This window comes from Strongyloides ratti, assembly GCF_001040885.1.
Source record: "Strongyloides ratti genome assembly S_ratti_ED321, chromosome : 2".
NCBI classification, from domain to species: Eukaryota; Metazoa; Nematoda; class Chromadorea; order Rhabditida; family Strongyloididae; genus Strongyloides; species Strongyloides ratti.
This window is the reverse complement of record NC_037308.1, coordinates 7,520,931-7,544,380: the sequence shown is the minus strand read 5'-3', so window position 1 is coordinate 7,544,380 and position 23,450 is coordinate 7,520,931. Positions and strand designations below refer to the sequence as shown.

Here is a 23,450-nt window from a genome sequence, read left to right as displayed (position 1 = left end):
ATTTCCAAATTTTTAAACAAAAAGTCTAAAAAAATATTTATGGTAATAATTGTTCTTTTGTGATAAATAATTAAAATCAATTCTTGAATTAGAAATGTATTACAATTCTTTAGATTCTGAATACTTGAAGAGATTTTAGATACATGTTAAAATATAAATATTACAAATTTTTATATTTTATAATTTGAATATAAATTGTTGATCTAATACAAATATTTTATTGATATATATTTCATTATATAATTAAAAATATTGTAAAAAATAAAGTTATCAGCATAATAATTATTTCCTGAGTAAAACACAATAATATATATTAAATAAAAGTTCAACTGACTTTTTAAAATTTGAGAAATTTATGATCCTGGGTCAAATAGTCTTCCCCCAAGGTATGCCTCATTGGCTCAGGGGCAGAGCGTCTGTCTAGTAAACAGAAGGTCGCTGGTTCGATTCCAGCATGAGGCATTCTTTTCTTGAACTTTTTATAATATTATTTATTAATTATTTTCAAAAACATTAGATTCAATGTTTTTCTTCCTTGGTACAATAACATTAAGATTATTAACTAAATGATTATCATTTTCAACAACATTTTTATCTCTTTCAAGATTTGCATGATTAATATTTATTGCACTTTGTGAAAGTCTGATTCTTGATCTACCTAATTTTTCAATTGTTGTATATGTTTTATCAGCTTTCAAAGAGTGTAGATAAATTAAAATAAATACTAATATTGGAAGATGAAACCAAAATGTAAAATTATAAGCTATAGACGACAGTAAATAAAACAGATCATAAGTATTTGAATATATTTCTTTATGATTGACTAAACTTTCATATCCAATTTGAATTTCTGCAATAAAATCTTTTGTTGAATTGTAATCTGGTCTCAAATTATAATATTGTTTTCTACTTGTAAAAGAATTTAAATAACATGGTGGTTGATATTTCCTATTTATTTCATATAATTAAATTTTACATATTTTAAAAACTTACCTTAAACATGTTGGTATTGATTTGTTTTGAAATAATTTATAAACAGCTTCATTTTCATAAAATTTTTGATTATATGAATAATGTAAATATTGATAAAAACAATCATGTAATTGATTTACTAAACATATTGAAGTATTATTAATCAATTTATATAATGTGGAAGTATTATCAATGAGATATTCAGAAATTAATGGATGGCAGTTACAATCTCTTATACCAGCTTCCAATAAACATTCAAAAGGAGATTTCCAATTTTGATCAATATCATTATCTGATATACCTGTAACTCCACAACTATATCTTAATTGATCTAAACTTTCTTTTTTCTTTAAAAATAATTTTAATCCTTTTTTATCTTTTAAATGAAAAGACTCACTATTTTGAAATTGATATTTATTTTTACCATCATTTTCATCAATCAAATAAATACTTAAACCTGGATGATTATTTATTCCATTAAAAATGAAAGAATTTCTTGATATTTGAAAAATTATACCAATATTTTGATTGTTTCTTAAGTTAAAATTTGTTTGTAATGTACTACTATTAAAAATAAAACATATACCATTTAATGTACCTATATTCATAGTTATTCTTTGACAACAATTATAACTAGAGTAAATGGTACCATTTATAGTACAACTATTTATAATATCTTGACATGAGGTATAAAAAAGCATTGATAACCGTTGTTTCTTTGTACCAGTCTCATTAAATTTTAATGACTTGTTAATAATATTTTCAGATGAATTTTTTTCAGTCTCTGATAACATCATTGGTAAATCTTGTATTGATGATGAATTAGTTAAAAAATTTAAATATTTTAGGATTGTTTTATGATTTAATGTTGTGATTTCTTTATCACTATTGTTATATTCTATTCCAGCTACTGTATATGGTAAATTATTACATACAAGAATATTTGGTAACATTAAATGTTGAGGTATATTTTTATATGAAATTGTATAAGTCATATTTAAAAATCTATTAATATTTATAAGTGAATGAATGATAAAACAAATGAAACAAATAATTGTAATAATAATCATTAAATGATAGTTTTTTTTTAAAATTTCCATTTTTTTATAATCTATAAATAATAAATAGTTTTATTAAAATAAAAATATACTTTATTAAAATAAGAATAAAATAAATTAGTGTAAAAATATTACTGTAAAAGTAAAAGTAAATATGGTAAAAGATTTAAAATAATATAAAATTAAAATTTTGGTCGTTTAAATGTTACCTGAGAGACCAATATTTTTATTTTATAACTTTTCCTTATAGTAAATTTGTAATATTATATGAATAAGAGAAAAGATTTTAAAAATATGGTATACAACGTTGTTATTAAGTACAAGACAATTATTATATATATGCAATTGCTTTATAATGCTAACATTAGAAAACCTAAAATTATTAATTTTTATTTGAAAATGTTATTTATTATTTCATGTTTTAATTTAATAACTTTATAGTAAATCATATAATATATATGTGAATTTTGTCTTATTATTAAAATACTTTTATTTATACTATTAATAAAAACAATTAGCCTAGTAATAATACATATATATATATGTATATAATTATATTATAACCAAATTATCTTAACAATTTTTAATCTACCAACTTTGCCTCATTAATTGTTGCAGTTTTTACTTTATCTTGTCTACTGATAACCATTAAAATCATTATTAAAGGTAAATATAACAATGAAAATTTAAATAAATTTCGAGATGTCTTTGCATCAGGAGTTGAATAAAATTTATAACCAAAATAACACATAGCTAAATTTAGCGGAAGTGAATCAATGGCAAAGGTGTAACTTGTAAGACCAGATAATGGGGCAGCAATTGAACATATTCCAAGTAATGCTAATGAATGGCGTAAAGTTGTTTTTCTACATAATTTTTCATCTGTTACACACATAACTCTATATCCTGCTCTACTGTAATCAGCTCTTAAATTCCATGATAATCCATTAAAATGTGGAAATTGCCATGAATATTGAACTGCAGCCAGGACTAATGCTGCTAAATCTAATTGTCCTGATATAGCAACATATCCCATTACAGGAGGTATAGCACCAACAATTGCTCCTATCCATGTACTTCCAATATGATGGCGTTTCATGGGTGTATATATACCTGCATACAAAGCAATATTTAAAAGTCCTAAAAATGTTGTAAAAGGATTACAACCAAAATATAACAATGATCCTCCAGTTAAAGCACACATATTGGCAAATGTAAAAGCATGTAAAGGTGAAATTTTATTAGTAACTAATAACCTATTTTGTGTTCTCTTCATTTGTGAATCATAAGGAGATTCTAACATTTGATTGAAAGCATTTGCTGAACATGACATCAATGATGTACCAATTACACAACAAGTAAATGTTTTAAGATCATACGCAACTGGAGCCATAAAATAACCTCCAACTGTAGAAGTTGCAATTAACATTGTAAGGCGAAATTTTGAAAGCTAAATATAAATATATATTACAAAAAAAAAATTTTTTTTTTAATTATTAACATACCTCCATATAAGTTTTAATTAAATTTCCAGCACCCATTTTTACCCACCCATTTCCAATTTCTGTTGTTTGTAATGTTAATTTTTTTTTGGAATCTTTATTTTTTTCTTCTATATAGGTATTTAATATTTTATTTCTAATATTGGCACTTTTATCATTTTCTAATTTAATAATTGTCGATGCAAATAAATCTTTTTTTTTAATATTTTGATTGGAATTATTCATTTCCTCTGGATGTGGAGCTGTATTTTGAAGAGCAAATAGTCTAACTTGATTAATATTATGTTTTATCAAATTTGGTAATTTATGATTATTTATCACTTGATAAAACCAAACTTTTGTTGCATATTTAGAAAGCATTTTTTAAAATGTGAATCAAAAAAAAAATATAAAATAGATATATATATATATATATTCTGTTTAACAATATTTACTTTAAGAGTAACATTTTTCTACTTATGTCTTACGACGATTATATTAAAATGAATAAATTTTATTAATCTTGATTATATTTTTAATAAAAGTTTTTTTTAATAATACTAATTAATAATTAAATGATAATTTCATTGTATATAAATAATTAACATCTCATAATTTAAAAGAGATTAAAAGTTTTATGAAGAAGAGAATAAATATAAAATAAAATTAAGAAATTAGGAAGTTGAAAGATATTATCCAATTACTCCTAGATATACTTTAATGATTTGTATTTGAAAAACAAATTATAAGAAAAATTATAAATATATCTAACTAGATATTTAAGTAATAAATGTAAATAGAAACATTAGATGAAATCAAATTATCAAAACCATATTTCATTCTTGGACATACATATAAATATATACAAAATACAATAAATAACAAATGAAGTTAAAAAATTTTGTTATTCTTTTATTAAAAAGAAGAAACATCTATTTTATTTAACTTATTTTTTAATTGGACTATTCTTTTATGTACCAAAATGAGATAAAGTTTTAACACCACAACCATTATATATATTTTTTTCCTTTTAAATAGTGTTTTTATATTATCAATGTCTTAATTATGTTAACTATTCTAAGATTCCATTAACTAAGATAGTTAATCTTTTGTTAGAAAAAAAAAAGATACTTTTATAAGATTATGAATAAAGAAATTTTTCCCAAAGGAGTTTGATCTTTATATTATAAGTTAAGATATAATTTAGTTATAAGAATGGCAATGACAAAAGATTGACAGTGATAGTAATAAGCTACCATAAATAATCCATCTAATTTGGAGTGTTGAGCTTTATAAATATTATCTAAAACTATTTTTTTTTTCCTATTTTATTATTTATAGATGTCATATTATTATATATTTTTTATATTTTGTTTCATTTTTATTATTAAAAATGAAATAATATTTGGTGGTCATAAACTTATACCTCCTGAAATAGCAACAGATTTAAAAATTAAAATTTGTTCACATGAACGTAATCCATTACAGCATGATGTTATGTTGGTAAGAAAAAAAAAAATTAAAGTATTATATCATATATATTTTAATGTAATATTATTTTTAGTATTTTCCTGAAGTAGTAAGATTTTGTGCTTCATTACACACAAATAAAAATAAACGATTATTAGATAGAGAAAAACAAAAAACAACATTTATTGAACCAAAAGTTGTAATAAAATTCCAGGCTATTAATTCAACAAATCAATGTTCTATAACTTTTACCGGATATCAAACTGAATATCGTTTCTCTCCAGATTTAGGTTATTACTCAACATGTCAAAAAAGTATTTCACAATATGTATCTAGTTTAGTTGACAATGAATCACCAGTTTGGACACCTACAAATCATTTTTGTCCTATTCAAGATTTACCAAAAAATATTGAAGATTATATAGCTTGTGATTTATTAACACATAACTGGTATCACCTATCATTTTTTTCAAGTATAAGATATGAAACTTATAAAAATAGATTATATCATAAACATTATTCTAACTATTCTACAAATTATATTTTTAAACCAGATTTTATTGTCCATAGAAAGGGTGATGAAACAGAATGGTTAAAAACATTGATAGATTTTAAAGTAATTCATGAAAATTGTTTTATTGTAAAATATTTAATTAAAATTGATAAAGATTGGCCATTATTAATAAAAGTAAACATTGAATATCAAATAAGACAAAATGAAAAAATAAAACATTTTAAAAAAATTACCAATGGAAGTATAAAACATTGGTATTCAGGAGAGTTTGAAATGTTAAAAGATCAATGGAGACATGAAATTTGTATACAAATTTATTGGAAAGGATCACGAACAAAATATAGATTGTGTCAGGTTATTGCTGATTTTAATGAATGCCCACCACCTCTATTTTTACCTTCCAGTTATACATCAAGAAATATTTTTAATTACATAACAATTATTTTTTTAATATTTTTATGTTTTATTATGATTTATCATTAAAATTTAACTTGAATTATATAAAATTCTTATTTTTTTTATAAAATAAAATATCTAACAAATATTAAAAAAAAAAAAAAATTTTACCAATACTCTTTTGTTTATTTAATTAAAAAAGATAAATTTAAACTTGTTAATTACCTTAAACATTAAATTAAATATTCATTAAATCACCTTTTTTTTTTATCTACATTCAAACACCTGTGAACTTTTGGTTAATGGGAAGTAATGTATTTAAAATAAAACATCTGCCAAATCTTTTTAATGTCTTTTATTGATATATATTTACCTAATTTACAAGAAATCATTAAATATATATATATTTAACAAATATTTTAAATCTTTTATTTTATAATGATAAAATAATAATATACAAATAATTTGATTTCTTTACACATAAAATATCTAAACATTATTCTATAATTTATTATGATTATTAAAAAAAATTATTATATTTCTTTAAGTATACAAATGATTATTATAGTTTTTTGATTTTCTTTTTTTTTTAAATAGTATATTCTATTATTATATAATTTTATTGGAAAAAATATTTTTATAGATTTATGAACGTACCATTAATTTAAGGGATATAAAATTTTTAGCTCAATGAAAAAAAAAAATGAAATTAATTATTATTTTAATGTAATTACATTACATTTATTATTTTAATTGTTTACTTATTTTAAAAACTTTTTTACTTGTCTTATAAGTTTTCTTTTTTTTTTATAAATACATATATTTAAAATGATAATATAAAATTAGTAATGTAAAATTTACCTCTTCTCACCTAAATTTATTCAGTCTTTTTTTTTTTTTTTAAATTCAATATATGCCTTTTTTTATGTATATATATATATATATGTATATAATTTACATTGACATTTTTATATAATAGAATTTACACATTTTTTTTTTTCTAATTATTTTAACCGCTATTTCTTCTATTAATTAAGTGTTATATGGTGATTTTATAATTTAACATCCAAGGTTTTTAACTATCCCAAAAAAATTTTTTTTTTATTTCCTTACCCCTCAAAAATTATATTCATTTTATATTTGATATATTGATAGATTAAATTTCTTTTAATTTTAATTAATAAATCTTTTAAAAATCTTTAATATATCAAATAATGGTCCATAATTCTTATTATTATTCTTTTTCTTTTCTTTTTTCTTAAAAGATGCCTTGTATCCATAATATTTATGAATGATACCGCCAAAAGAACATAAATATTAAATGTTTTCTTCCATATTAAAATAGTATGAAGTTTTGATTCCTCTCTTCAATTACTAACTATACAAATATTAAAAACGATACAATTTATGCTTACTTAAATACTAAATATTCATAAAATTATTTTATTATCATATATAAATGTATATATAAATTTATATTGATATGATTGATATAATATTATTATTTGGTTGTGAAGAAGACAAAAAAAACATTAAAATATACCATATAAAGTTGTGAGGAAAAATATTTTTTCAACACATATATATATATTACTATAGTTTAGTACTATTAATAACTATATTTTTGATCAAAATGTATGATAATAAAAATTTATTCTCTATATTTTTCCGCTTTTTATATATTCATTAAAAAGGTAATCAAACTATCTTTATCTTTAAATTGTTAAATAAAAACAATTTACCATGTATAAAAGAAATTCTTTTTAAAAAAGGTATATTTATATGGCATTAATTTAATTTCATAGTGAATAATATGTTATGTTTTTACAGTATTATTATTGCGCGATACTTTAATAATAAAGATTATTTTTATTGTTTGCCACATAAGTTTTTAATGATCAAAGGGTGGTAAGCCGACTAGATCTTTCTAATAAGTGACGACTTAAGAATTGTTTAGTTATAAGATTATTACTTTTTAATTTACCTTCATGTTATCTTATAACATATGTTTTTTTTTTTTGTTGTAAGAACTTTTAATAAAAGTTTTCACACTATTTTGATGTATTTAGTGAGAATCTCTAATATGCTAATAAATTATTATATTATAATTTTAAGTTTAATAAAAAAATTAAATAATATACATTTTTTTAATAGAATTATTATCTTTTTCACATGTTCATTTACACTATTTCATTATCCTAATATATTTAAATAAAATAGAATAGATATAAAGAAAGTATGATTTACGAGTTCATTACCATTATCTGATCATCATATATTTTCTTTTTAATTCTTAAGCTTAAACAATACTCTTTTAGTTAAATCAGTTAAAACACATTATGAAGAAATAAAAGTTTACCCATACAGAACAGTTTTTATTTTCTAATAATAAAGACCATGTTTCGATTTAGAACAGATATTTTATTCTTATCCCATAATCATAAATCTTATAAAAGAGTATAATAAAGAGGTTTATTCTTCCTTTATATATTTTTATACTAGCATTATTTTCTTTATATATATTTGAAAAGATAAATCAAGAAATAAATTGCATATATTAAAAAAAAAAGAATTACTTTTTAATAATATATTCTTTTCAAATACTATTATATATATACACTTTTTTTATTACCATTTATATATTAAAAAATTATTTTTAATATAAAAAAAATTTTACCTAAATATTATATAAATAATTTATTTCCTTAACTTACACCTTTCTATCCCGCCTTCGTTAAAATATAAATGAAACATTTATAAAAATAAAAAAAAAAAAAAATAAATAAAATGTATTAACATTTGTTGCTTTGGGATTGCATACAAAGAGACAACATTGCTTCAGAAATATTTTCCTATAAATTTCTTTCTTTATACTATTTTATATCAATACCATTACCATAGTACTTTTGTTGTCATATAAAAGTGAAGCCTCATAAAATATAATAGCTTCTTTTTTATATTTTTGTCTAAAGTAACTTTAAAGAATGGTTTATTAACAGAACATATATTTTTAAATATCTTTATTTATTTTGTTTTTGTTTCTTGAAAAAAAAAAAAAAGAAAAGGTTTTTTTTTAATGATAAATGAAATTAAAAAATTATTTGAAAGATGAATGTGTATAAATTAATAAATTTTATATAAGATGATTTTTCTCCTCCTCCTATTTTTAGTAGTGTTTTATTTTGGAAGAGAAATTCTTTTTTTTTTGTTGTATTTTATGATTATATTATATAAAATTTTTTATTAATTAAAGCAAAAAATTTATGTATTATTATTTTTAGAAATGAAAAAATTAATGTTAGTTAATAATTCATTTAAAATATTTCAAACTTTTTTAATAAACATATTTTATTTATCTACAATTGTCTCAGCATCTATATTTGATCAGGTAAATTTAAATATTTTAATTTATTTTAGAAATACATTTTTATGATAGTAATAAAATGAGGGTAGGAAGATATATTAACCTCTTAATTGCACCTGCTTTAATTATACAAGGTTATATATATATCTTCCATATAAATAAAATATTTTTACATCCTTAAGATCACATATCCATATTTTAAAAATTTTTTTTTTTTTATTTTACAGACTAACAAGAATCGTTGTGTTCCGATAACATTACCAATATGTAAAGATATTCCATATAATTATACATTTATACCAAATCCCATATTCCCACATAATCCAGCTACCCTTCACCTACAAACAGATCATTTTAAACCCCTCATCAGAACACAATGTAATCCTCATATAAAATTTTTCATATGTTCTGTCTTTGCTCCAATGTGCCCAGAATCGCTACCACAAGCTGTTACATCGTGTAAATCAGTTTGCCAGGAGGTTAAAAAAGATTGTATTAAAATTTTTACCGAATTTGATATTCAATGGCCAGAGTCTTTAGATTGTGATAAATTTCCAGAGGAACCATCTTTATGTATGAAACCTAATCCTATTCAAATGGATAATACCTATTATAATCATCATTTTCAACAAAAATATGGTTCTAATAATAATTTAGAAACTATATTTACAAATAGACTAGCACCAAGTTGCCCAGCTGATTTAGTTAATCTAGATCCAGGAGATAGAAATGCTTCATGTGCCTTTAAATGTAATACTGATATTATGTTTAGTAAAGGACAAAAAAATGAAGCAGATTATTGGTTATTTATTATTTCTATTATTAATATTACTATAACTACTTTTACAGTTTTAACATTTTTAATTGATAAAAAAAGATTTAGATTTCCGGAAAGGTTTGTTTAATGTTAAAAAAAATTTCTTTCTTTTTTTTATTATTATTTTTAATATGTTAAATAAGATTTAAATGTTAATTATATGACAAAAAAAATCCACTTATTATTTAAAAGAAATACTATTTAGCTTAATAATTTAATTATTATCTTCTTTCATTGTATAATATTTTTTTTTACTATGAAATTTTACGTTTTTAGAAATTTTTTTTTTAACTACAATATTATAATGTACAGCATATTAATCTTTTTTCTACAAGTTATTAGCATCTTACAATAAAAATTTTAATTCCTTTGAATATAGCGGTAGTTGCTTTTATGTATTTGAATTGTAGTCAGATAGTGATAAATAGTTATAGTTTTATGGAATGAATACTACAAATACATATATATTTACATCTATAGAGAAAAATTTAATATTAAAAATATGTGACAGAAATAAAAAGACATAAATTATGATTGAAAGTGGGATATAATTTATATGGGGTCATTTAAAATATATTTTAAAATTCATGATTATGCAAATTCAATGTAGTAAAACAAGATATATTGCTTTTATTAAAATTTAAAATTTATTAATTTACTTAAAAAAAATATATATCTATAACAATATATATATATTTATTAATTATTTAGTATCAAAGAAAAAAAAATTATTTTTTCTTATCTTACATTTATAATCAATTATTATCTTTCAGATCAATCTTTTACATTGCTGCATGTTACATATTTTACTGTCTACCGTATCTTCTCAAATATGTCTATTCCTATGAAAATGTTGGTTGTATTTTTACGAATGGTGGACAAATTTACCTCATTGAATCTGGTGTTGATAATCGTTTATGTACAATATCTTTTATATTTTCATACTACTTTTCTATAGCTGGATCTTTGTGGTGGCTTACATTAACTTTAACATGGTATGTTTTTATTTTTATTTACTTTACAAAAATTAAATAATTTTTCAAATTCTTTTTTATTTTTCCTTACTCAATTTTCTTAATTATTCTAAACTTACATTTTATGTTACATGTGTTTTCATATTATTAAGTCTTTGCCTTTTATACAAGAAGGACATTTAATGATACAATTCTTTTGTTAAATTGGGTATTTATTGAAACATATATATATATATATATAGACAATATAAATAATACATATGTCTAAAGCAATTAAAATGCCATATATATTTTATTTATAATATATATATCTTTACATTAACATCTTGTAATTATTTTAAAAAGACTTTATTTTCTATACAATATATTTTAAAATATTAAGGGAATGAAAAATATGCTTTTAATATCTAATACATATAATAAAACAATAAAAGTTATAGAATAGCAAAAAAAAAAGAAGAAGATATATTAATTAATTTATAGCAAAACATTAAAAATAAATAGGATCAAATCTTAAATAATATCATATGGTAATAAATTAAAATAATTAAAATGACAAAAGTTTATTCTCTTTTAATCATTCTTCTTAAAAAAAAAGTAATAAAATTTTATGTGCTTTAATAATGTATATTTAAAAATATATGATTGTATTAGAAAAATTTTTACAATGAGTATTAGATAATGTTAAAATATATATGATAATATTTTAGGTACCTTTCTGCTGGAAAAAAATGGGTACCTGAGGGTATAGAATCATTTAACAATTATTTTCATCTTTTTACCTGGGGTGTTGCATCAATTTTGACGATGGCAGTTTTGATAACAAATAAGGTATGTTATGATAAATTTTTAAAGTTTTATTTTTTTAATACAAAAAAAAATTTATAATTAGGGAAAATTTTTATAATTATTTTTATTATTTTATAGATTGATGCATCTGAGTTAACTGGAATTTGTAGTGTTGGAAATTTAAATCCTTTTTCTTTATTAGCATTTGTAATATTACCAAAATCATTTATATTAACTGGAAGTGGATTAATTGCGTTAGGATTTAGTAGTCTTTGTAGAGAGAGAGATTCATTTAGACAAAGGGGAACTGATACAACAAAATTAGATAAATTACTAATAAAAATGGGTCTTTATTCACTTTTGTATATTGGTCCAATGTTAGTAACATTAGCATGTGATTTTTATCATTATTTAGTTCTCCAAGAATGGTATCCTGCCACAATAGCATGTAAAATGTATGGTGGTGCTGATAGAGGTGGTTGTAGAAGGCCTACCAAACCACAATATGAAATTTATATTCTTGGAATTGGAATGCAAATGCTTATAGGTATCTCAACATCAATATGGATCATGAGTTTAAAAACAATTACAGCATGGAAAAATTTTATTTGTTGTAGGAAAGAAGATAAATTTAAAAAAATTCAAGAACCACAAAAAGTTTTACTTCATAAAGTTCCAAGTGGTGCTTTGTATCATCCACTCATTCCTAGTGGTAATCCACCTCCACCACCTCCAACTCAAGCAACATCTAGTACAATACAATATATTCCTTGTGGAATAAATAATTCTGGAATACCAACAAATTGGAACACAGGAAAATTATTATGAAAAAAAAAAATTCAATCTTTTTTTTAAATAGTGATTTTTTTTTCATATGTTTGCGGGTACTATTATATAATACATTTATTATTTACTTTTCATTCTTATAACACTAAATACATAAAACTATAATAAAATTTTTACAAATATTATTCTTATTTATTGTTTAAAAATAAAACTATTCATCTTTCTATAGATTTTTATATTTATATATATATATATATATATTCATTCTCCACGTAACAATTCAATCATATTATATATATTTTTTGAATATTTGCATAATAATAATATCATTTCTTATTGTGGTATAATAACTAAAATAATCATTTTTAATATAGTTATGGTACATCAAATGTCAGCTGAATTTAAACCACCACCATTATCAAATATTTTTCAATTATACTTTTTATTACCATTTATTTTTTACTTTTGTTTATTTGTAAAATTATCATCATGGATAAAGGCAAATTTTTACCTTGAATATTCTTCTTTTAAAAGATATCGTTTACAAAATTTAACCGTATGCCTTATACATTCATTTATTGTAGCATGTTGTGTATTGATATTTTTTGTATGTTATCAAGATAAAATTTTTAATGATATAATACATTATGATCACTGGTTACATAGGCAAATTGTAATTTTTTCTCAAGCATATTTTGTACATGATTTAATTGATATGTCAAAATATGAATGGAATAAATATACATTAGAATTAGCACTTCACCATATTGCTACATTTTTTTTTCTTGGAACTGCTATTTGGAGTGGAAAATTTTTAATATATGCTTTATGGGCATTGGCAATGGAGGTTAATAGTGTATTTCTTCATTTAAGAACTATTTTTAATATTTCTGGTGTGTCAAAAGAATACCCGATATTGTATAGATGGTTACTTGATATTAACATATTTACGTACGTTTTTTTATTTTATGTCAATATATTTTTTATCCCTCTATTTACAGTGCTATATTTTTTCGTCTTGGAGTACAGGCATTTCAAATACAATGGGCTTTTAAAAATTTAAATAATATGCATACAATATATGGATACATAGCTTTGGGTGGTAATAGTTTATTCATTATAATTAATACTATTTTGATCTTAAGAATTGCTTCAACTGATGGGTATCTTGGAAAATTTAGCAGATATGTAGAAAAAAGTAAAAGAGATGATTAAAAAAATATATTCTTGTTTATCTATATTTTTAATTAATTTACTAATAAAAAAATTTTTTTTTATCAAATCTTTCATGTAAATAAGTCTTACAACGAAAGGATTACATAATCTATTTTTTGGCACGAAAAAATTATTCTTATAGTTAGTGTTTCTTTTTTCTGTTATTTCTCATAGAAACAATAGATATAATTAATATGACTGAATTAAATGAATCACAAAATATTTCCATTAAACTTGAAGATGCAGAGAACTCTAAATCAAACGGTAACATAAAATTTAACAAATAATTTTTATTTTTTAGAATTTATAAATCCTTTTCTTATCCAAGCAAAGCAACATCTTTTTAATGGGAATTTTGATAAAGCTGAAGAACTTGTTGTAATTTTTTTAAATATGTTAACAGAACCAGTAATTGAGAAGATTGATGACATCATTCTAAAACAATTTATTATAAAAATTACCACTGAACTTAATGGTAATTTTAATAATATTAACGTTGAAAGTGAAAATGAACGTTTATTGTTGGATTTTTTAAATTATTCCACCGATGATAATGCTTTTACAGGACGTGGCAAATTTATTTTACCAAAATTATCACCTCTTCTTCCAAAATATTTTGTGGATGCACATCCAAATGCCCCTGAAATTGCTTTAGATTTTCTGAAGTACACTAATTTATTTTCTTGTTCAAAATTAAGGAGATATAATTTTAAATATACTTTGGAATGTTTTATTACGGGAATAGAAATTAAGAATAAAGTAGAACAAAGTTATTTTTTTGATGGATTATTAAGTTTTATAGGACAAATTTCTAAAAATTATGAGAAGAAAAATATTAAATGTAAATGTAATGATGGAAATTTATTAAGAAAACCATTGATGAGAAATGAACTGACAAATTATATAAAAGCAATTTTTAGTACTGAGTTAAATGAATCAGGATGCCTTACTATTTTATTGGATGACAAAAAATTTATAAATGAATTGAGAAGAGTTAATAATTTACTTGAAAAAAAGGATTTTGTTAATTTGTCATTGATTGACAAGTTGCATATTGTTCAGATACTAGAAATTTTTATCTCTGAAATGGAGTTGACAAATGATGTATATAAAAAGCTGGAGGATGATTGTAATATACCTCAGAATACTATTAAAAAGAAGCTTCAAGATAAACAAAAATTGGAAAGAAAAATAGTTTTTTTGGAAAAAGAAATTAAATCAACAAAGGCAGGGAAAGTTTATATGCCTGATGAAGGTACATTAGAAAGTGTTATATCTATAAAAAAAGAAGGAATCGATAATGCTAAGGAAGAGGTAGATGAATTAAACTCCTTATGTTTAGAATTGGAAGATAAAAAAAAGTTTGGTGAATTTTTCTTTTGGAATAAATCACCAAATATTCTTGGAAAGGATAGAATGTTTAACATTTATAAATTATCAATTGGTTTTGATTTTATTTGTGTTATGAAGCCTAAAAATGCTAAATATACTACTATAAGAGAAGAGTATTCAAAAACATTTAAAAAAGATTTTACTATTGATGATGAATTGATTGCTAAATTGTCACCTGTTACAAAAATGAAATGTGATGGATATGAATATTTCTATATTGATAATATTACAACTTTTAAAGAAATTATTTCAATGTTTGATAATAAAGGAGCTCGTGAAAGAGAATTACTTAAGGAGATGAATAAAATTATGGATTTAGTTGAGCATCATATTGAGGCTCATAAAGAAAAAATTACTAAATAATTTCTCAAGCATATTTTATTTTTAATTATAATTTTGCTAAATATTTTATATTTCATATAAATATTTAAATTATACTTTGGTATTTACCGGTATTAAAACATATTTTGTTCATTTTTAAATACTTGAAAAATAATTTGTTGTATCATAAGAATCACTTGTTATAGTATCATCACAATCCAATTTGTCATCTGATGTCATTTTATCATAATTATCAAGTTCCTCTGACATTAAATCAAACTCCTCAAAGTAATTGCCTACATTTTTTTCAATAACTTTTTTTAAATGATTATCTAAATTGTTATCTTTTTTTTTCCACAATGTAATTGGTTTCACACTTCCTTGATAAATTTTGTTTACATCTATATCATCAAAAAATGATTGTATTCTAAATTTTCTAAAATTATTTATTCTTTCTTCAGGGAGAATAACTAACAAATTATCAATAAGTAATTTAAAGCTTTTAGAACATTTTGTGGGGGAAGAATATCCATGAAATGTTAAATCATTATGGTTTTTTATGTTTGCAACAGGAAAAGGATATTGTGATGTAAACATTATTGACAACATTATTCCTAAACTAAACCAGTCAACTGCCTCATTATATTCTTTTCCAAAAGCAATCTCTGGGGCCATGTACTGTAAGGTACCACAAATTGTATTAGCATATCCCTCTTTATCTAATACCCTACACATGCCAAAATCAACTAATCTCAAATTTCCATCATTATCAATTGCAATATTTTCCAATTTTATATCTCTAAAAAAAAAGAAAAAAGATTATTATTTTTTTTTTAATTTAATTAATATTAATAAATTTTATCAAATTTAGATATTTTTAATAAATATCATTTAAAAAAAAAAGCCATCATACCTATGAATAATTTTTTTTTGATGTAAAAAATCTAATGCCAATCCAATTTCAATGGCATAAATTTTAATTAATTCCTCACTAAAACCATTTTGTTTATCCCACTCAGTAAATAAATCTCCTCTCTCAACACATTCCATGAGAGTATAAAGTCTCATCTTTGATTGCCATGTATAAAAAACATTTGCAATAAATGGATGATAAGATAAAGATGATTGTATTCGGACTTCTTTCTTTATTTGTCTTTCATTTTTTAAAGACAATACCTTTCTTTTTTCTTGAATTTTTAAAGCAAATGTACGTTGACAATCATCTATATGGTACACTTTCATAACCTCTCCAAATGCACCAGACCCAAGAGAAGAGAGAAACTATAAAAAAATAATAATTATAATAAATATGTATATAATATTTTTTTAAAAGTATATATTAAAACTTACAACAAAATTTCCTTCAAAAATATCTGATTTTATGGGAAATTCAGGTAAAAATAAACTTTTAGATTTTGGTAAAGGCCATTGATCACCTTTTTCTGATTTCATAATATTATTATTGATAGAAAAATAATTAGATTTGTCAATTTTCTTTCTCTTTTTAAAACCAACTTTTAATAATCGTTGCAATCTTGAAGATGTTGTAGTTGAGTCATTATTAGAGGTAGTAATTGACTGAAGAGTATCAAAAGACAAGTTTGATAATGAATGTGACAATTGTAAAAAAGAATCTGTTATTCGATCACTAATCTTCCGTTTTCGTCTACCAAAATTATTATTTTCTTTTACACTACTCTTTTTTATTCCATCATCATTAGACATTATATTATAAATAGTTCTTTATATAGTTATATGATGTATTACTTCAATAATATTTAGTAGAATTAAATATGGGTAGAGATTATTATCTTCTTAATATTTCTATATTTATAAGAAAAATGTGTTAATACAAGAGAAAATAAAAATATTTTATTGGAAAAAATAAAATAAAATAAAAAAAAACAAAATTAAAATGTCTTTTCAATTTTAACATATAATAAATTAAAAATATATATATTTATATTATAATAATGTATAAGTAAAAGCTTAAAAAAAATTTTTATTTTTAGTATTAAAAAAAGTACGGTAAACAATAAGTTTAAAAAAAAAAATTTTTTTTTTTTAATGCCCAAATGATCATTAAAAATTTTATTCAATAAATATTATATTATATTTGTTAAAGTATATTTCTTAAAAGAGAAAAGTAATAAAATTTAAAATAAAGCAATAATTTATGAAAATTTTATTTAATAATGTTAGTAGTTGTGAATAGTTTAGAAACCTAATTGTATTTTAAAATAACCTTTTTAGCAATCGATGTATTTCTTTTAGCATTATAATATAAATAATATTATAAATGTAGGCAAATGGATATCTAATCTTTTTTCCAAATTTTATTCATCTACTTAATTCACTCCATCTTTGGTGACACTTTTTATATAGTAATATATACTATAACTATAACATAGAAGAAAACAAATATACAAAATATGAATGAAGAATAGTAAATTATTAAAAAAGACATATCAGTATTGTTCTTTTTTAAAAATAAATGTAATACAACATGACTTTTTTTTTTAAAGTAATTTTTATTGTTAGTTCTAACAAATAATAATATATGTATATATAGACTGTTAATATTTCTATACAATTATTATACTCGAATGAAATTAAAGAAACTGACTAAAATTCTATTTGTATATTTAAGATTAATTTTAGTTAACAAATGGAATTTGTTGATATAAAGCTCAGCTGGAGAATTATATGCAACTGAAACTTTATCATACTAACTTTATATGTGGTATATTTAAAAAAAAAATTAATACGGTGAAATGAGTAAAGATCTTACTGATGATGATACAATTATATATTATGTATATATATTTAAATCATTTAACATCATCAATTATAAATAAATGTTTATATTAAGCTATTTAAACTTACAACTTAACATTTAAATTTAATACTGTCTTTTATATTATTTATTCACTAACCTCATTGCATAATACAATAAAATGTAAAAAAAAATCTAATTTGTGTTAAGTCGATGTTTTAAAACTTTTATTTTTTAATGATGATATAATAATATATAACAACGATGAAAGAAAATCATTATTACCACAATATTTATAAATAATGATTAGAGTAATTAACAAAATATATAAACTTTTCATCTAAATATAAATCTTAAATATTATATTTCCATTATGACAAAATTATATCCTGAATTCATGTAAAATTTTTATTAGAATATATTTATTCAATAAAAAATTTAACCACAATATTTGCAAGTGCGAAAAATATAAAAGTAAATCCACCAATTATTGTAACTAGAAAAAAAAAATATTTTATTATAAATTTTATCTTTAATCTACTGAAATTACCTGTTCTAACGGAGATCTTTTGTGCAATAACTCTGCCTCCAATAACAGCAATACCTGTACATATTGAGTGACCTATTACACCACCAAGAATTACCCCAAATACATCTTTTACTGCTCCAAGAGCAATTGTAGCTATCTGACTTCTATCACCCCATTCTGCTAAAAATGTTAATGAAAAAGATTTCATAAAAATTATTGTTGAATATGAAAAAGAATTTTTAATAGAATTTACTTTTCCATCATTTGATGATGTTGCACCACCTTGTTCTAGAGATGGTTTTACCATACTTGATGTTTGTATATCAACTTCACTTTTTTGTACCTCAGCTTGAGCTTCCTCCAACTCCTCGGCACCCTCATTAGATGACATTTTTAAACCTTCATATAACATTTGAACTCCAAATACAGCAAATAATCCCGTAGAAATCCAAAAAACAATTATACCTGGAACAACTTGCATTAACCAACCAACAAAAACTGATAAAACAGTCATTACTGCTAATGCTGAAATAGCACCTGAAAATACTATTAAACGTGGGTATCTCATTGACATAATAGCAGCAATAAACCATGTCTTATCACCAATCTCAGAAACAATAATTATAAGAAAAGATCCAGTAAACCCAGATATAAAACCATTATCTTCCTTTTTAATTATTTTATCTTCAACATTTTTAGCATTTTCATGTAAATCAACTTCTTTTATTTTTTTAAAACTTTCATCATCAACGGATTTTGTATCTGTATCCTCAATATCATAATTTCCACCAAGAGTACACTGAGCTAACAATATTAGTACAATAGTTAGAAGAATAAAAAAATTACAATTTTTCATACTTTTCTAAAAAAATTAATACAAATTTTGTTTCATACCCTAAAACAATTTTTATTAAAAAATCTAAATTTTACTAATAATTTAATAATTTCCGTTAATATAAATCAACAAATGTATTAATAAACAAATTTAAATGTACCTTGTTTTAAAAATAAAACATTATTTGAAGTTTTATAATTAAATACAACTTTGTTCAAGATACTTTATAATGGAAAAAAGTTTATTTCAAATGAAACGTGTCACTTGATAGAACTGGAGGTACATACAATTTGGACTCAACAAGAAAACAAATACACTTCCCAACCAAAATAATACGATTTTTAAGTTTTCAATAATCATATTAAAATATTCCATTTCATAATTTTTTTTAGACAATTAATTTATAGTTAAAAAAAATGAATTATACTAAAGTTTATGCTAATTCCAGGTGTCTTCCAAAGAAAATAAATTAACAAGTTTGGGGAATTATTTCTTTGTGTCATTTCAATTTTTAACATATGATGTGTGTATATGTCATTATTTTTTTATAAACTTTTATAAAGAAATTTTATTTATATATATTTAAGTACCTTATTTATAATATTGTATTTATTTACTAAAAATTATTTCCTCAAAGATGTTGTGTTTGTATAATTTTTGTCCCCCTAAAAATTGAATTTATTTTAAATAACGAAAATTGAATAATTTTTCTATGAAAAAATTTAATGGAAAGGTGTTCCTGATAGAGAACTGATTTACCTAGATATCAATATATCACTTAATATTACTTTATATAGTTGAGATAACCAAATTTTTTTCTCCTAAAATTTATATTTAAATTATCATTTTATGGATTAAAAAAAAAATTTTTTTTTAGTTGACTTTTTATGACTTTATGATAAATTTTATCTTTAATCTGGATCAATCTACTTTTTTTTTATCTTTATCATACTAGGTTTTTTCGATTATCTTATATTATAAATTATTAACAATCTCATAATTTTTTTTTCCTAGTATAAACAAAAACGTGGGTAGATTTCAATGCATATATTTTTAACTTTAAATGGCAGTGTAATAAAGTTATGAAAATAAAAATGATATTTTCCACTTACTAATATCTTAATAATGCTATATTTATTCCGTAAATTTATTTGTACTATTTAACTAAAATCATTTTTTACCTCTTCTAAAAATATTTTGTCATATGCTCTATTAATGTCATTATATTTTTCTATTGACAATTAAAACATATTAAAGAGTATGCCTCTGATTTTTAGTGATAAAGTTTCGTTTCTTATCATTTAATATTTTATTCTATATATGTAAAACATAATAAAAGATCAATATTGAATAAAAAAAATTATTTGATATATTTTTTTTTAAATATAGCAATTTTTATTCTTTATTTTGTCATCGTATTTATTAGTTTTTTAGTTGACTTTTTTTTTAATTCCTTGTTACAATTATCTAAGTACTGCTCTTTTATAGTTTTTTTATTTACACTTTTTTTTACAAAGTAAAAAAGATTTTTTTAAACCATAAGTAATGTTGCATTAAACTACATCGTAAACTTTTTGATCATTACAATAAATAAATTTTTGTTTAATTGATGTATATATACATGTTTTATTTAAAGAAATGCATATTATTAGCATTTCATTTTAAAATTACCTCATCTTTATATATTAAGTAACATTATATATATATATATATGTAGATACTTTGTAGTACTAGGAATCAAAATTAAAAAATATTAAAGGTAAAAAGAATCTTTTATCATTATTTGTTATTATAGTATGTTGTGTTAGTCAAAAAGATACACTGATATTTTAATATAGAGAAGAAGACATTGTAATATTAATATATTTTATTTATTCCATTTCGTTTATCCCAATATTTAAAAAGTTTTTGCTTTATGGGTATGTGAATATTGATTTTAAGAGTTTTAAACTGTTAATACTTTGATTCAAAATTTTTTATCGGATTGCTGTTGTATATGTAAAAAAATTATAAGAATTATTTGCAATTGAGTGATTGATATTAACTAATATATATGACATTCAAACTCCAAATTTTTTTTCTTTTTCTTGTTAGTTATTTAATTGTTTAATTAAAAAGAAAATAAGTCATTGTTGAGTTTATTTCTTTATTATTTTTTCATGTGAAAATGAAAAACTTTTTCTTTCGTAAACAACCTTTCAATAGTAATATTGTGACAATAAATACTACTTTCTAAAAAGAGAAAAAAATTAAATTATAGTGTACCTTTTCTATGTATATATCAAAAATTTCCTTATTTATTAGTAAAAATGTTTGTAAATATGTGCTTTCTAGTGACTAGACTTTCTTACTTATTATAAATACGTGTAAATGTTAAAATAACTTTATAACTTTTCAATTAAAACATTTTTATTGTTTTTTATATTTATTTTAATTTATAGGAAAAATTAATGGGTGCTACTCTTAGTGAACCCGTGACTACTAAGGACACAAATGCTATACGTAATGAAGATTATATCGTTGGAAGTTCATGTATGCAAGGATGGCGTCTAGGTTAGTTTTAAATTTTTTTTAAAATTAATTTATTAAATATTTTTATTAAGATATGGAAGATGCACATACCCATATTTTATCTTTACCAGATGATAAAGATACTTCATTTTTTGGAGTATATGATGGGCATGGAGGTCCTAAAGTTTCTCAATTTGCTGGGCTGAACTTACATAAAAGAATTGTTCAAAGTGAAAAATTTAAAAGTGGTAATATTGAGGAAGGAATAGTTGATGGTTTTATTGCGTTAGATGAGCAGATGTTGAATGATGAATTTATGAAGAAAGATACAAGTGGTTCAACTGCTGTTATATGTCTTATAAAAAATAATATACTTTATACAGGAAATTCTGGTGATTCTCGTGCTGTAGCAAGTGTTAATGGTTGTGCAATTCCATTAAGTTATGATCACAAACCTCAGAATGCTGATGAGTCACGTCGTATTTATGAAGCCGGTGGTTTTGTTGAATTTAGTAGAGTTAATGGAAATTTAGCTCTTTCCCGTGCCTTGGGAGATTTTTGCTATAAACAAAGGGAAGATCTTTCACCATCAAAGCAAATTGTTACTGTTGTTCCAGAAGTTACAACTCATAAATTAAATAAAGATTTTGAATTTCTTATTATTGCCTGTGATGGTATTTGGGATGTTATGTCTAATCAAGCTGCAGTTGATTTTGTCAGAGCTAAATTGGCTGAGGGTATCCCTCCAGAGGAAATTTGTGAAAGTATGCTTAATCATTGTTTATCACCAGACAGTAAAATGGAAGGATTAGGTTGTGATAATATGACACTTATTATTGTATGTCTTTTACAAGGTGATACTCAAGAAGAATTTATTCAACGTGTAAAAAGACCTGCCGATTTTACTACAATTGAAAAATTTGATATAAAACCTGAAGAAACTGAGCCATATATTCCACCAGAAGATACAAATCGTGGAAGTTCATCTCCAATTGGACAAACCATTAGAACTGCTAGAGAACTTCAAGAAAATTTAGATAGGTTTAGAAACAGTCTATCAAATGAACAAGATGTGCTAGAATGCTTTTCTGCTATAAGAGATGTATTTGGAATTGGCATTAATGAAAATGAAGATAATTCGCCTCCACAAGTTTTTGATGTTGATAAAGAAGATGAAAAAAAAGAGACTAAAGAATGATAATTAACATTTGTTTTATAATTTCGTATACAACTGTTTTCTTACATTTTTC

At 22.0% G+C, this 23,450-nt stretch overlaps 9 protein-coding genes across 9 annotated transcripts; 5 read left to right on the top strand and 4 right to left on the bottom strand.

Annotated features, from left to right (window-relative positions):
* Window positions 1-494: 494 nt before the first annotated feature.
* SRAE_2000241400 (Hypothetical protein) lies at window positions 495-1,967 on the bottom strand (the record flags this gene model as incomplete). The annotated part of the gene is made up of 2 exons (XM_024653481.1): window positions 495-948; window positions 994-1,967. The coding sequence occupies 2 exons, from the start codon at window positions 1,965-1,967 to the stop codon at window positions 495-497; spliced, it is 1,428 nt and encodes a 475-aa protein (XP_024506953.1).
* Window positions 1,968-2,613: 646 nt separating this feature from the next.
* Window positions 2,614-3,892, bottom strand: SRAE_2000241300 (Protoheme IX farnesyltransferase, mitochondrial; the record flags this gene model as incomplete). Its single annotated transcript, XM_024653480.1, has 2 exons — window positions 2,614-3,480; window positions 3,536-3,892. The coding sequence occupies 2 exons, from the start codon at window positions 3,890-3,892 to the stop codon at window positions 2,614-2,616; spliced, it is 1,224 nt and encodes a 407-aa protein (XP_024506952.1).
* A 960-nt stretch (window positions 3,893-4,852) lies between these two features.
* SRAE_2000241200 (Hypothetical protein) lies at window positions 4,853-5,978 on the top strand (the record flags this gene model as incomplete). Its single annotated transcript, XM_024653479.1, has 2 exons — window positions 4,853-5,014; window positions 5,076-5,978. 2 exons carry the CDS (start codon window positions 4,853-4,855, stop codon window positions 5,976-5,978), a joined length of 1,065 nt encoding a protein of 354 aa, XP_024506951.1.
* Window positions 5,979-9,186: 3,208 nt separating this feature from the next.
* Window positions 9,187-12,663, top strand: SRAE_2000241100 (Frizzled-4; the record flags this gene model as incomplete). The annotated part of the gene is made up of 5 exons (XM_024653478.1): window positions 9,187-9,279; window positions 9,483-10,150; window positions 10,846-11,067; window positions 11,757-11,877; window positions 11,974-12,663. The coding sequence occupies 5 exons, from the start codon at window positions 9,187-9,189 to the stop codon at window positions 12,661-12,663; spliced, it is 1,794 nt and encodes a 597-aa protein (XP_024506950.1).
* A 334-nt stretch (window positions 12,664-12,997) lies between these two features.
* SRAE_2000241000 (TRAM/LAG1/CLN8 homology domain-containing protein) lies at window positions 12,998-13,813 on the top strand (the record flags this gene model as incomplete). The annotated part of the gene is made up of 3 exons (XM_024653477.1): window positions 12,998-13,572; window positions 13,623-13,723; window positions 13,767-13,813. The coding sequence occupies 3 exons, from the start codon at window positions 12,998-13,000 to the stop codon at window positions 13,811-13,813; spliced, it is 723 nt and encodes a 240-aa protein (XP_024506949.1).
* A 217-nt stretch (window positions 13,814-14,030) lies between these two features.
* On the top strand, window positions 14,031-15,591 carry SRAE_2000240900 (Hypothetical protein; the record flags this gene model as incomplete). The annotated part of the gene is made up of 2 exons (XM_024653476.1): window positions 14,031-14,100; window positions 14,138-15,591. 2 exons carry the CDS (start codon window positions 14,031-14,033, stop codon window positions 15,589-15,591), a joined length of 1,524 nt encoding a protein of 507 aa, XP_024506948.1.
* A 114-nt stretch (window positions 15,592-15,705) lies between these two features.
* Window positions 15,706-17,274, bottom strand: SRAE_2000240800 (Uncharacterized serine/threonine-protein kinase SgK494; the record flags this gene model as incomplete). The annotated part of the gene is made up of 4 exons (XM_024653475.1): window positions 15,706-15,976; window positions 16,025-16,348; window positions 16,463-16,830; window positions 16,900-17,274. 4 exons carry the CDS (start codon window positions 17,272-17,274, stop codon window positions 15,706-15,708), a joined length of 1,338 nt encoding a protein of 445 aa, XP_024506947.1.
* A 1,473-nt stretch (window positions 17,275-18,747) lies between these two features.
* Window positions 18,748-19,710, bottom strand: SRAE_2000240700 (Transmembrane protein 165; the record flags this gene model as incomplete). Its single annotated transcript, XM_024653472.1, has 3 exons — window positions 18,748-18,821; window positions 18,876-19,658; window positions 19,701-19,710. 3 exons carry the CDS (start codon window positions 19,708-19,710, stop codon window positions 18,748-18,750), a joined length of 867 nt encoding a protein of 288 aa, XP_024506946.1.
* Window positions 19,711-22,139: 2,429 nt separating this feature from the next.
* SRAE_2000240600 (Protein phosphatase 2C (PP2C)-like domain-containing protein) lies at window positions 22,140-23,398 on the top strand (the record flags this gene model as incomplete). The annotated part of the gene is made up of 2 exons (XM_024653471.1): window positions 22,140-22,242; window positions 22,293-23,398. The coding sequence occupies 2 exons, from the start codon at window positions 22,140-22,142 to the stop codon at window positions 23,396-23,398; spliced, it is 1,209 nt and encodes a 402-aa protein (XP_024506945.1).
* Between the last annotated feature and the right edge of the window lie 52 nt (window positions 23,399-23,450).